Consider the following 14,557-nt stretch of genomic DNA (forward strand, 5'->3'; position numbering starts at 1 on the left):
TCAGACACACAGCAAGATGGTGTTAGTCAATATATAGTCAAGAATACATATGTGAATGTTGACTGCACATAGCAGTGAACACGTACAGCCGGAAGCGTACATATGTGAAGGCTATGCACATGTGTACATAAAAAGATCTCTGTTCACACGTGGATGTCCATATATTTGTGCGCACGCTGTGTACAGTGTATATGTTGCGCAATGTACAGAATCCATTCAGCCCCTCCCTGGAGAAGGTCTATTACAGAAATATCTGCCAAAAAATTTTGCTCCTTTTAGCATACACTTTTCATCTTAAGTGCCAAATCTGTAAATTCTCCTGCAGAGAACATTGGTGAAGGAGAAATTGTATTGCTGTGCCTTGGATTCCAGACGGTAAGAAAAAACCTCCTGCAATGTTAAGCCAATTTCCTCTTTTTCCAACAGGACCACATAAAATGTCACTCTAGACATCAAGAAAAACTTGGTTAGAGCGGGAAAGAGATGGGGAGAACTGTGTCCTGACTGAAGACAGATGTGATTGGGCAGTGCTTGAGCGAGGAGCAAAGGGAACACAAGAGTTTGGAGTCTTGGTATAGCTACTGCTTGTCATGGCATCACAAATTAAGACCATGGTGCACTGGAAAAAAGGGTTGCTTACCTTGTGTAACTGTTGTTCTTTGAGATGTGTTGCTCACGTCCATTCCATGTAGGTGTGTGCATGCCCACGTGAACTGTAGCCAGAGATTCTTCCCTTAGCAGTATCCATAGGGCTGGCTATGGCGCTTCCTGGAGCCCTACTCTCATGTGTCGGTATGTGGGGCGCCACCGGCCCTGTGCCCTCGCAGTTCCTTCTTGCCATCTACTCCGACAGTGGGGATGGAGGGTGGGTTGTGGAATGGACGTGAGCAACACATCTTGAAGAACAAACAGTTAGGAAAGGTAAGCAACTGTTTTTTCTTCAAGTGCTTGCTCATGTCCATTCCATGTAGGTGACTCACAAGCAGTACCCCTTGGTGGTGGGTTTGGAGTTCATTTTCATGCGGCTTGCAATACTGCTTTGCCGAAGCTGGCGTTGTCCTGGGCTTGCTGAGTGATAGTGTAGTGGAACGCAAAGGTGAGAACTGAGTAGCAGCTCTGCAGATATCTTGAATTGGAATCTGTTCAAGGAATGCCGCTGAGGAAGCCTGTGCTCTGGTGGAACGAGAAGTGACTACGGCTGGTGGCAACACACCTGCTTGTACATAACAAAACCTAATGCACACTGTTATCCAAGAGGAAATCTCTGGGAGGAAACTAGTAGGTCCTTCGTTCTATCTGCTATAGCCACGAAGAGCTGAGTGGATCTACGAAAGGGTCTGGTCCTTTCGATATAAAAGGCTAAGACCCGCCTAACGTCCAGAGGGTGTAGCCTTCATTCCTTGTTGGACTTGTGAGGTTTCGGGAAGAAACCATGTAACAATATTTCTTGGTTGCAGTGAAACTGTGACACCACCTTTGATAGAAACGCCGGGTGAGGACGCAGCTGGATCTTGTCCTTGTAGAATACCATGTATGGAGGTTCCGAAGTTAGGGCTCTGATCTCTTGAGGCCAAGGCGACTGCAACCAGAAAGGCAACCTTCCATGAAAGTAGAAGCAAGGAGTAGGATGCCATCAGCTCGAAGACAGGACCCATGAGTTGCAAGAGGCCTAGATTTAAATCCCACTGAGACACCTGAGGGTAGAGCCTCTCCAGGCCCTTCAAGAACCAGATTGTCATTTCATGAGAAAATACTGATTTACCCTGCACCGGTGGGTGGAAAGCCGAGATGGCTGCTAGATGCACTTTAATTGATGAAAGGGCTAGGCTTTGCTGTTTAAGGTGGAGCAAGTAATCCAGAATAGATTGAATAGGGGCTCGGAGTGGGAGATTCCTTTCTCTGAAATCCAGCAGGTAAAACACTTCCATTTGGCTAGGTAAGATGCTCTGGTGGAAGGCTTCCTGCTATGCAACAGGATTCGCTGAACCTGCGCCAAACAGGCCCGCTCGTCGGCATTCAGCCACTCAGCAGCCATGCTATTCGATGAAGGGATGTCAGATTGGGGTGCAGAAGGGTGACCCCCATTCTGAGAGAACAAGTCCAATCGAAGAGACAGGGTCAACAGGGTTGTCACAGACAGGTCCAGGAGAATGCAGAACCAGTGTTGGCCCACCCATGCCAGAGCTATCATGAGGACCTTTGCTTTGTCTCTCCTTCTTCAGGAGAACATTGTGTACCAGTGGTATCAACGGAAAGGAATATAGGAGCCCTTCTGACGACTGGAGAAGAAAGGCATCAGACAGGGAGCCCTCCTATGACCCTTGGATTGAGCAGAACTCCTGGCACTTCTCGTTCAGCTTGGACGCATAAGGTCTATCTGGGGACACTCCCACCTTTGAAAAATCATATCGGACACTTCCGGGTGAAGGCACCATTTGTGGCAAGACAACAAGGACCTGCTGAGGAGCTCTACTAGCGAGTTGTTGACTCCTGGGGGGTGTAAAGCTACTGGGAGGATGTTGTGCTGTACACAAAGATCCCAAAACTGGATAGCCTCAGGGATGATGAGTGAGCTCCACTTTGTTTGTTGATGTAGACCATCCCTGTGGCCTTGTCCATAAGAATGTGAACCACCTTGCCCTGTAGGTATGGAAGGAAAGCCTGGCAGGCTAGACATATGGCCTTGAGCTCTTTGACATTTACGTGCTGATAACAATCGCTTTCTGACCTGAGGTCTTGTGTACTGAAGCTGCCTAGGTGAGCTCCCCAACCTTGATCGGAGGCATCAAAAATCAGGGTCGCTGAAGGAGGCAGAGTCATGAAGGGAATTCCGTCCAGCATATACCCTGGGTCTGTCCACCAGATGAAGGATGCCAGGACCTGTGATGGGATCGCCACCAGATGATCTCGCCTGTGTCTGATGGGTTTGTAGACTGTCACCAGCCAGGCCTACAGCGGTCGAAGGCGAAGTCTCACGTGTCTGACCATGTATGTACACGCTGCCATATGGCCCAATAGTTTGAGGCAGACTCAAGCAGTTGTGAGGAAATATGCCCTTACCTGACCAATGAGATATGACATGGTCCAAAAACGGGACTCTGGCAGGAAAGCTCTGACTCAGGTAGAGTCCAGGACCGCTCTTATAAACTCTATTGACTGCACTGGAACCAGGGCAGATTTCTGATCATTTATGATCAGCCCCAGATCCTGACAAGATCCTGACAAATCTGATGAGGTTCAACAAGGATAAGTGCAGGGTCCTGCACTTAGGACGGAAGAACCCAATGCACCGCTACAGACTAGGGACCAAATGGCTAGGCAGCAGTTCTGCGGAAAAAGACCTAGGGGTGACAGTGGACGAGAAGCTGGATATGAGTCAACAGTGTGCCCTTGTTGCCAAGAAGGCCAATGGCATTTTGGGATGTATAAGTAGGGGCATAGCGAGCAGATCAAGGGACGTGATCGTTCCCCTCTATTCGACATTGGTGAGGCCTCATCTGGAGTACTGTGTCCAGTTTTGGGCCCCGCACTACAAGAAGGATGTGGATAAATTGGAGAGAGTCCAGCGAAGGGCAACAAAAATGATTAGGGGTCTGGAACACATGACTTATGAGGAGAGGCTGAGGGAACTGGGATTGTTTAGTCTGCAGAAGAGAAGAATGAGGGGGGATTTGATAGCTGCTTTCAACTACCTGAGAGGTGGTTCCAAAGAGGATGGTTCTAGACTATTCTCAGTGGTAGAAGAGGACAGGACAAGGAGTAATGGTCTCAAGTTGCAGTGGGGGAGGTTTAGGTTGGATATTAGGAAAAACTTTTTCACTAGGAGGGTGGTGAAACACTGGAATGCGTTACCTAGGGAGGTGGTAGAATCTCCTTCCTTAGAGGTTTTTAAGGTCAGGCTTGACAGAGCCCTGGCTGGGATGATTTAGTTGGGGATTGGTCCTTCTTTGAGCAGGGGGTTGGACTAGATGACCTCCTGAGGTCCCTTCCAACCCTGATATTCTGTGATTCTATGATTAAGTGTTTTGTACCAGCTCGAGACTGTGGCGGGCCTGTTCCCAGGAGCTGCCTCTGACGAGTCAGTCATTGAGATGGGGTAAATTTGCACCCCTTGACCTCTCTGCATTTTGTGAAGGTCTTTGGCACTGTCGCAAGACTGAAGGGCAGCACCATAAACTGCAAGTGGCACTCACTTACTATGAAGTGGAGGAAGTGCCTATGTCCATAGAAAACGGAAATGTGGAAGTAGGCGTCCTTCAAGTCGAGGGCGGCATACCAGTCTCCTGGATCCAAAGAGGGGATGGAGGCTAGGGAGATGCTGCGAAACTTTAACTTCTTGAGATACTTGTTGAGGAGAGACAGATTGAGAATGGGTGTTAGGCCCCTCTTGGCTTTCGGTATTAGGAAGTACCAGGAATAGAAGTCCTTCCCTCTCATATGCAGAGGAAATTCCTCCACAACCCCCAGCCATAGTAGAGATTCTACCTCCTGGATAGGGAGCTGCTTGTGAGAAGGGTCCCTGAAGAGGGACGGGAAAGGAGGGTGGGGTACAGGAAAACTGAAGGGTGTAACTGGACTCGATGGTGTTGAGCACCCAATGTTCCGACATGATATGGCGCCAATGATGGTAGGAAGCTGGCTAGCAGATCCAAAAACAAAGCATGGGTGGATCCAGAGATGAATCTGGTGTATTGCCCTCGGGGGCATCCACAAAATGCCTGCCTCTGCCCAGTGGAGCGGCAGGCGGTTGCCTGCTGTTGTTGGGCCAAGGAGGATGGGCCCAACTGGTGATGCTGGAAGCCTCTGTTGTTCCTTCTAAAAGCTCCCTGGCTCAATGACCCCAAGTATCTAGGCTGCGGCGGTGGTGGGTGGGCTTGTCTCCTGGCCACCTGGGGAATATAAAGGCCCAGGGACCATAATATGGCCCTAGAATCTTTGAGCCCGTGCAGTCTGATATCAGTCTGCTGTAAGAAAATGGCCTCGCCCACAAAGGGAAGGTCCTGCATGGAGGCCTGGACCTCCTGTGACAGTCCCGAGGACTGGAGCCAGGAGCTACGACTCATGCCGATGCCGGATGCCGTTGCCAGCGCTGCCGAGTCTGCAGCATCCCATGCCGCTTGGAGACACCCTAGCTACCGTCTTACCCTCCTCAACTACAGCTGTAAATTCCCACTTGGCCTCCTGAGACAGGGAGTCTGCAAACTGTAGCACCTGTTGGTTTGCAATGCACAGCTGTAGGCTAGCGGTAGAATATGTTTTTCTGCCGAACAGGTCCAGTTTTTTTGCATCCTTGTTCTTAGGGGATTGCACTAAACTGGCCTTGCCTGTCTCATTCATTGGCTGCTGACATGTCCAATGACCCGGGAGTAGGGTGTGTATATGTGTATTTGTAGCCCTGAGCAGGTACAAAGTATTTCTTCTCTGCCCGCTTAGACGTAGGGGTCAGAGAAGACGGGATCTGCCACATCACCTTGACAGTTTTCAGGACCCCGCTGTGGACAGGTAGGGCCACCTTTGAAGGAGCAGAGGCAGCTAGAATGTCAAGGAGATCGTCCGACTACTACTTAAACTCCTCAGTTTTGAGTCCCAAATTGGAGGCTACTTGCTTGAACAGCTCCTGATGTGCTCGGAAATCATCAAGGGGTACACTGGCAGTGCCCGCCACTGCACTGTCCAGGGACGAGGAAGAGGATGTGGCAACAGGCTGCACAGGTGGCTCCTCCTCAGGCTCAGGAGCCGTTTGCTCTAAGGCAGCTGGGGTCTCCTCGTGATGCAGTTCTGTTACCGGTTCCTGCTGGGCCCCTGCTCTGGTTTGGGCCTCAGACCCCAACGAGAGTGCCTGGTATGATTGGGCCCTGGGTACCATGGAAAGCCGCCACAGATTCCAGATCTGCCACTGCTGGGGCCACTGGGCACGTGACCATGGGCCCGCAGAGAAATCTGGCCCATAGTCAGGACACCAATGCTAGTCATGGTAGGAGCCTCAGTCGCTCCCTGATCCCAAGTACTCCTCTCTGTCCGACCATGGAGGCGCAGTAGGAACTGGTTGCTGACGGTCTCGAGAGTGTGCTGGAGCCGACAACTAAGCGTGCATGTCTGGAGAAGGCAATTGCCCACGGTGCTGTGAACGAGATCGCGATTGACAATGTCTGGACCTCGAATGGTACTGGGACGTTGACCGGTGTCAGGATGGTGACCAGTACCAGGGTAGTGACTAGTGCCTTGATGATGAGTGGTACCGGGACGGTGACCAGAGCCACGGTGGTGACTGGTGCCTTGATGATGAGTGGTACCAGGATGTCGACTAGTGCCAGGGTGGTGACCAATGCCTCAATGATGAGTGGTACCGAGACATTGACCAGTGCCAGGGTAGTGACCAGTGCCTCGATGATGAGTGGTACCAGGAAGGTGACCAGTGCCAGGGTAATGATTGGTGCCTCGATAATGAGTGGTGCTGGGACATCAATCGGCACCGGGACATTGACCAGCGCCAGGACATCGACAAGCATCATGCCAGCAATCTTTGACTCGCAGGCGAACGGCTCCGCAAATGTGGCCGACCTAAACCAAGGGGTGAGTGGCGACATGGCGACTGGAACTGCGCTGGTGACAGCAGGGATGCTCTCAGCACAGGCTTTCCCATGGAGCGGGCCACTCTGATGGGTCCGCAAGGGCCTTAGATAAGTCTCTGGCTGCAGGTGGCCCGGGAAGCACCATTAGGTCCTTCGCAGCCTGGAAGGCCTCAGGCATCGATGGCACTAAGAAGTGTATAGAGTCCCGATCGCTTCCTGGATTCTGTGGTGAGTCTCTATCAGGGCTGGATATCCTGGGCGGCAAACGCGCACCGGAGGATGGCTTTGGAGGTGGTGAGCGGCCCTGCGCAGGTCTTGGATCAATTGCTTGACTCAACGTTGGAGAGCCGCTCCTAACTGGACACATCTTCTTGTGCTTCTTTCTGGCAGGCGAGGTGGATTGGTGCAGGGACCGACCCGGTGCCAATGATGCGCTCTGCACTGACGCGCACATGCTGGGCGCCAAGTTGGATGGTTCCAACACCAGGCAGTCTCCATTAGAAATGCCTTCAGGTGTATGTCCCTATCCTTTTGGGTACGGGGCCTAAAATTTTTATAAATTTGGTACCTTCCCTTTACTTGTGCCTCACCCAGGCACCTGAGAGAGCTTGTGTGTGGCTCACTAACCAGCATCGGTTTCAAGCAGGCGGCACACGGCTTAAGCCCCAAGGAGTGGGGCATGCCCCGTCCCTGGGACTAAGTCCTCTAACTAACGCTCAAACACTTAACACTTAACACTAAGGAACTATTTACAGTAAATAAAACTTAGAGTCCAAGAAGCTAAGGGCACTTGCAAGAGCAAAGCAGTGTTCCAGCCACCGTCACTGGTGGTAAGAAGGAACTGAGAGGGTGCGGGGCCAGTGGTGCCCCATACTGGCACATGAGCGTGGGGCTCCAGGGGGCACCAGAGCCGGCCCTATGGATACTGCTAAGGGAAAAATCTTCGGCTACCGTACATGTGGGCACCCACACACCTACATGGAACGGACATGAACAAGCACTTGAAGAACAAACTGTTGCTAACATTCTGCCTGTTTCACTCTGCCAGGCCCTAACCTCTAGCATACATCAGGACAGAGCCTGAGTCTCCTCTTATAAACAAAAGCTTGGCTATTGCCAGCAGGACAGCTGCACTAGTATTAATGGGAAACACAAAGCCCATCCTGCCCTCCCTTCCTCATTTCCTTTCCTGACCTACACAATTCACTATATTAATTCAGAGTCTTTTCCTTCCTCTTCCAAACAATCACTAGGGATAAGATTATCCTCCAATTCATTTTGCAGGAAGTATTCCCCCTTCTCCATGCCACCCCCTCCCTTCTGCCCCCCAAACTCCTTCCTGGGTTATATCCCTCCATGCCATGGCCTCCCCTCAACCCTCCCCCCACCACACACACACACGAGTCATGGTTTAGTTCTAACTGGGTGACTCTCAGCATGAGGTAACACTGCTGCCTTCATAGTTAGTGTAACTGGTACAGAGGGTACACATGGGGCCACTGTTCTCTCTCCAGGGCTACTGATCCCCATCCTGTTCACTTCACTTTCACTCAAAAGACAGAAAATAAATCAAGTCTTCACTAGGAAAAAATGTATGTTTTTAACTTGTGTTAGCCAACGTGAAGCAACCTCCTGGTGAAGACAAGGCAGTTTGTAGGTATAACGTAGGTTAGCAAGTCATGTAAACCCTTAGGCTCCCACTTAGTGTTTACCTCGACTTCCTAATCTGAAAACTGCCTTGTCCAGCCTAGGATTCCACCTTCTGTCCAGCAATGTCAACATTACAAACTTCAGCTGGCCTAGCAATGTCGATCAGTGGCGTGAAGAGGTGTGATTGCTGGCGGACACAGTGATGTTCTGATAAAAGACCCTAGCATAGACGCAGTCATGGTAAAACTGCATGCTTATTATTTTCCTCAGGGAGGGTGGAAGGAACTCACACTCCCCACATACTTCCTCTGTCACTTCAAGCTTCTATGCTGATAATGCATCTGACCCCTTAGCTGCATGTTTCCTCGCTCTGACCTATTCGTTCGACCTGCAGCCCTGCTTCAACTCTCCCACTCATCAAAAGGGTCATTTACTTGACTTGGTCTTCACCAAGCACTGCTCTCTCTCTGATCTCTCTGTTGCTAAATTCCCTCTCTCCAGCCATCACCTAGTCTCTTTCAACATTGCCCCTCAGCCCCCTCCCTCAGATCCTGTCACTTCACCTTTCCACAACTTCCAGTCCATCACTGCTGAGGACTTCTTGTCCAGTCTCAGCCCTCTTCACCCGGCCCTTTCTTCCATTGAGATAGTTGTTGGGTCTCTCCATGCTTCGCTCTTCTCCACTATTGAGTTTTTTGCCCCTTTCCCCATCATAAGGTCCACCCTGCCAACCCCCAGCCCTGGATCACCCTGAGCATCCACTTCCTCCACTCCTGCTCTCGTGCCGCAGTGCATCTCTGGTGAAAATTCCATGACCAGGCCAACTTCCTCCACTACACATTCGTTCTCTCCTCCTTCAGTTCTGCCATCTCCCTAACTAAACAACTCTGCTTCTTCAATTTAATTGAATATCACACATGCAACCTCAGCCACCTTTTCACCTCCTTTGACTCACTCCTCAAACCTTCCAGCCTCCTCCTATATCGCTGGTTTCTTTCAAAAGAAATTGACAAAATATAACAACCTATCCTTCCCACCCCCTTCTGCTTGCCTTCCCTCCTGCCTTCCCCTCCAGCAACTCTCTTTTCCTTCTCACTGGTCACAGATGCAAGAGTTTCTTCTATTGTCTTTTTCTCCAACCCCTCCACTTGCCTCCCATCCCACCTCCCCATCTCCCTCATGTTCACACTCATCCCCTCCCTTACACAGCTCCTTAACTTCTCATTCTCCTCTGGTTCTTTCTTCTTACAATGCAAACATGCTTTAGTCTCCACCATTTAAAAAAAAAACCATCCTTGATCCCATTTGCCTCTCCAGCTACTGCCCCACATAGAGGTTAAGTCCATTAATGGTTATTAGCCAAGATGGGTAAGGAATGGTGTCCCTAGCCTCTGTTTGTCAGAGGGTGGAGATGGATGGCAGGAGAGAGATCACTTGATCATTACTTGTTAGGTTCACTCCCTCTGGGGAACCTGGCATTGGCCACTGTCGGCAGACAGAATACTGGGCTGGATGGACCTTTGGTCTGACCCAGTATGGACATTCTTATGTTCCCCATCTCCCTTTCATTTCTAAGCCCACTGAACACAATCTACAATTGCTGTCTGAAGTTCCTCTGCTCCAGTGTCATTCAAGACCCCCCCCTTCAGTCTGACTTCTGCCCTTGCACGTGACTGAAACAGTTCTCGCCCAAGTTTCTAATGACCTTTTTTCTGTTATCTTTCCCTCCTCATTGAGTAATGGGCCTACCCTGTCCTTGGTCTTCCTCTTGCTTCTAACGTATTTGTAAATATCTTCTCCTTATACTTTATGTCCCTTACTAGTTCAATCTTATTTTGTGCCTTGACCTTTCTAATTTTGACACCACATGCTTGTGGGGTTTTTTTATATTCATCCTTTGTAATTTGATCTAGTATCCACTTTTTGGATGACCCTTTTTTGAGTTTCAGATCACTGAAGATCTCCTAGTTAAGCCAGGGTGGTCTGTTACCATACTTCCTGTCTTTCATGAGCACTGGGACAGTTTGTTCTTGAGCCCTTAATAATAGCTCTTTAAAAAAAACTGCCAACAATTTTTTCCTTAGACTTGTTTCCCACAGGATCTTACCTACCAATTGTCTGAGTTTGCTAAACTCTGCCTTCTTGAAGTCCATTTTCTTTATTCTGGTGTTTTCCTTCCTACCCTTCCTTAGAATCATGAACTCTCCCATTTCATGATCAGTTTCATGCAAGCTGCCTTCCACCTTCAAATTCTCAACCAGTTCCTCCCTATTTGTCACAATCAAATCTAGAACAGCCTCTCCCCTCGTCACTTTCTCCACCTTCCGTAATAAAACGTTGTCTCCAATGCATTCCAAAAACTTGCTGAATAATCTGTGCCCTGCTGTGTTATTTTCTCAACAGATGTCTGGGAAGTTGAAATCCCCCCCCCCCACCAAATCTTGTACTTTGAATGATTTTGTTAGGTTTTTTTTTTTTTTTTTTTTTTAAAAAAACCCTCATCCACCTCTTCTTCCTGGTTAGGTGGTCTATAGTAGATCACCCTTTTATCTTTACCCAAAGGCTTTCAACAGGTCTGCCTCTCACTTTTTTCTCAAGCTCAGTGCAAGTGTATACATCTTTGATATACAAGGCAACACCTCCTCCCTTTTCCCCCTGCCTGCCCTTCTTGAATAAGCTGTTCCCTTCTATACCTCCATAAATTAAACTCTAATAAACTTTCAAGCAGCATTTTTCTTCCTTTGCCTATCTGTACATTTTGATCATCATCTATGGAAACATTTTTTCACTAGTTTGTGTGCTTACGGTGAAATCGACAATTACCAACATTTACTGATAAAAATCGAATCTCTCCAACCACTGCTCAAAGCAACTAATCTAATGACCTACCACCCCCTGTCTAACCTTCTGAGCAAGATAAATTAGAAGACCTTTAGGTGCATCTAGACACTATCAAAATCCTGGATTTTTTTCTATTCAAGCTTCAGACCAGGACACGGAAGCAAAACACAGCTGGTGGCACTGTTTGAAGATCTTGTGCTTCAATGGGAAAGGACCATACGGCCATGCTGCTACTGCTAGATCCCTCTGCAGCATTTGATACCCTCCACCAGGAAATGCTGTTGTCCTGACTTAAAGAAGTATCAGGGTTTAGTGGGAATATGCAGAGGTGGCTCCAATCTTTCCACTCAGACTATATCCAGAGCCATGTTATTGATAACCCTCTTCTCCAATCAGATCCCTCACAGGTGGAGTTCCACAGGGAACCACCCTCTCCACCATTCTATTCCACTTCTCTGAGGAGCTGCTAGGAAGACAGACAGACAGACAGACAAACATAATTATTATTGGCAACAACCCATGGACAGCACCCAGCTCTCTCTCCTTTACATCTAATGCAAACTGCACTATTTCCAGCCCTCTCAGTGCCTGGAAGACATCAGCACCAAGACAAGACAGAAAAGCTAAGATTCACCAAAACAGAAGCAAACCTCTGTCAGAGTTGGAGGCTCAGCATATGGATAGATTTCCCTGAAAAATATTGATAACTACATTGATTCCAGCACCAGCAGCTAAGCTCCTGTAGCAGGAGATTAATGCAAACCTGAAGAGCCAGCTGCCCCTCCCCCACACATTTTTAATGTACACCAAAGCAGCACCTCACTAACCCACCTCAAAATCCTTGAGTTGACTCTGTACATAGTGACATGATCACAGTGGGCAGGAGTTAGACTGGACACGAGAAGGGAGCAAAGTATTGTTTTGCAGGTCCACCCAAAAATCCAAAGCTAGTTCTGCTTGGGTCATTTAAAACTAGACTTGACAAAGCAATAGTAAACGTACAGTAGGGAACAGTCCTGTCCAATGGGAGAAAGAAAAGTGCTGTTGGGTCTCATCTAATCTATCTCCAGATATAGAATACAGGAAGCATTTGAGACATTACAGGTCAGCAGCATAGCCCAGTCAGTGACCTTCACTGGTACGACTATTCAGTGCCATTCGTTTACTTCCACCTGCTGTTTACTGGAGTGCTCCTCTGTATATCACCTTTCAATTAAACTCTCTTGCATCAGGAATTACTTCCCTCCCCTCACCCAATGGACCCTTTTCTACACTGAGGTAATACCTTGTTTTTACCCAGCTGCCACTCTTTCCTGGTGCTGTCACATGTCTGTAGGAAACGTGCACACACAGCCTTGGTGTTTTCTGGGACACTCAGATTCTTCATGAGCATCTTGTACCTGAGAACCAAACACAATCTCTTGACATAAAAGTATGTACGATACTATCCTCTCCATTTCTAACATGCTTCAAAACCTTCCTCTTCCCATTCATTCTTCCCCAGGGTTGTCTTATCTGCCCATCTGGGAACTTCTCTTTTTCATGTTCTTTATCCAACTGCAGTTGGACTAACCTCCAGTCTAGAAACTTCCACCTCCGACTTGCAGCTGTCCCCATAATATGGTTGACATGGAGACAACACAAAAGCCATCCAAAATTTGGGAACAGTACCAGTGACAAAAATTATGGAGAAAAGGAATATACCACCACCCACCTCCATGTTACCCATTACCTGCTGAGGAAATCCGGGAAGAGACGCCGTATGGGGAAGCCTGCTCTTCGAATTTTCACTGTCTCCAGCATCCCAGAGTACCGGAGCTGGTTTAGAACTACATCCGGGTTAAAGAGGTTTGGTGCCTAAAAGACCAAGATTAGAAACAAACCAAGAGAAAGAGAGACATCTAAGCAAGCAGTAATACCAGACTTAACCCTTTGCTTGCTGGCATGGTGTCTGCTTATCTGAACATTGTAAGGGGCACACAGACACATATTCACAGCTCCCTAGAAAGTTAACCCTGCATGTTAAGGGCCCCAGCTGAAAGATGGGTCAGTTTGACACAAATGGCAGACAGCTGCCAAAAAGATACTCAGCACTGGAACAGAGGCAGGAGGGAACTGGGTGCAAACATATCAACAGCAAACTGCAACATCTTCCATAGCTCAGAGTCTAGCAGGGAAGTGGGCAATGAACTGTGCTGAGCCACAGCCCCCTCCACTCCCACTGCAGCCCATTCATGCAGAAAATTACACTGTTCTCAACTGAGGGATCAGATGTAGCTGGGGAGCAGCAAGAGAGAAGGCACCTGGCTTTCTGCTCATCAAATGTAACAGTAGTTTCCAGCAGCCCAGAAGCAAAACTGCAGGCATGCCTGCTGCCTTCACAGCTTAACTGGATGAGTGAGAATCCAAATGAGAGCCCAATGCGTCCCTGAAAGAACGGAGCTAAAAGGCAGGAAGGAGCTTCTATACTGGGGCAGGAGCTTGCAGCGGGCCCTGCTCCTAAAGAGAGAATACTAAATACAGAATACTCTAGGATACTGACTGATGGACATCACAACACAGAGATTCTGCCCTTCTCCGAGTTCTCCATCTAGTCTGGTCAAGACTCCTTTAGAGGGAGTTTCACCTTGACACTCAGAAAAGTGGCAGCAAGGAGGAAACTTGCTTCTTTACAGAGAGCTAATCTGAAGCATCTTCACTCCTGCCCCGTTAATGGAATGAAGCTTTATCCTCCTCTCTGTTTCAGGAAAGAGCTCTGCAGGGGGACTTTTCCTGCAAAAAGGCCCTCTTTGGAAAAGGCCCATTTCAACAGGTTTGTCTCCTTCTCTCCCCCTCCTACCCCCACTTCCTATGAGGGGCTCCAGACCTGGAGAAACTGGTCTGTTCTCTCGCTACCCCCATCTCTAAGCCCTGGTCTACACTACGAGTTTAGGTCGGATTTAGCAGCGTTAGATCGGTTTAGCCCTGCATCCGTCCACACTACGAAGCCATTTTTTCCTACTTTAAGGGCTCTTAAAACCGGTTTCTGTACTCCTCCGCGATGAGTGGATTAGCGCTGAAATTGACCTTGCTGGGTCCAATTTGGGGTAGTGGGGATGCAATTCGACGGTATTAGCCTCCAGGAGCTATCCCAGAGTGCTCCCATTGTGACCGCTCTGGACAGCACTCTCAACTCAGATGCACTGGCCAGGTAGACAGGAAGAGCTCCAGCATGGACCGAAAGGGAGGTACTGGATCTGATCGCTGTAGGGGAGATGAATCTGTGCTATCAGAACGCCGTTCGAAAAGATGAAATGCCAAAATATTTGAAAAAAATCTCCAAGGGCATGAAGGACAGAGGCTATAACAGGGACCCGCAGTAGTGCCGCATGAAACTTAAGGAGCTCAGGCAAGCCTATCAAAGAACCAGAGAGGCAAATGGCCGCTCTGGGTCAGAGCCCCCGACATGCCACTACTATGATGAGCTGCATGCCATTCTAGGGGGTGCCCCTATA

General features: G+C 48.8%; 1 protein-coding gene across 5 annotated transcripts in view; it reads right to left on the bottom strand.

Annotated features, from left to right (window-relative positions):
• The window catches only part of LOC102934044 (unconventional myosin-X), a 287,560-nt gene that overhangs the window by 116,937 nt on the left and 156,066 nt on the right, over window positions 1-14,557 (bottom strand). For all 5 annotated transcript variants that reach the window (XR_006284703.1, XM_037912692.2, XM_043524831.1 and 2 more), the window contains 2 exons: window positions 12,796-12,920; window positions 12,349-12,463 (listed from right to left, as the gene is read on the bottom strand). Coding sequence is in view for 4 of the 5 variants with exons in the window: in XM_037912692.2 (XP_037768620.1) it covers window positions 12,349-12,463; window positions 12,796-12,920 (240 nt within the window). In the remaining variant the exon portion in view is untranslated. The remainder of the gene's footprint in view (window positions 1-12,348; window positions 12,464-12,795; window positions 12,921-14,557) is intronic.

The sequence above is a fragment of the Chelonia mydas genome, chromosome 11, assembly GCF_015237465.2.
Source record: "Chelonia mydas isolate rCheMyd1 chromosome 11, rCheMyd1.pri.v2, whole genome shotgun sequence".
NCBI lineage: Eukaryota > Metazoa > Chordata > Testudines > Cheloniidae > Chelonia > Chelonia mydas.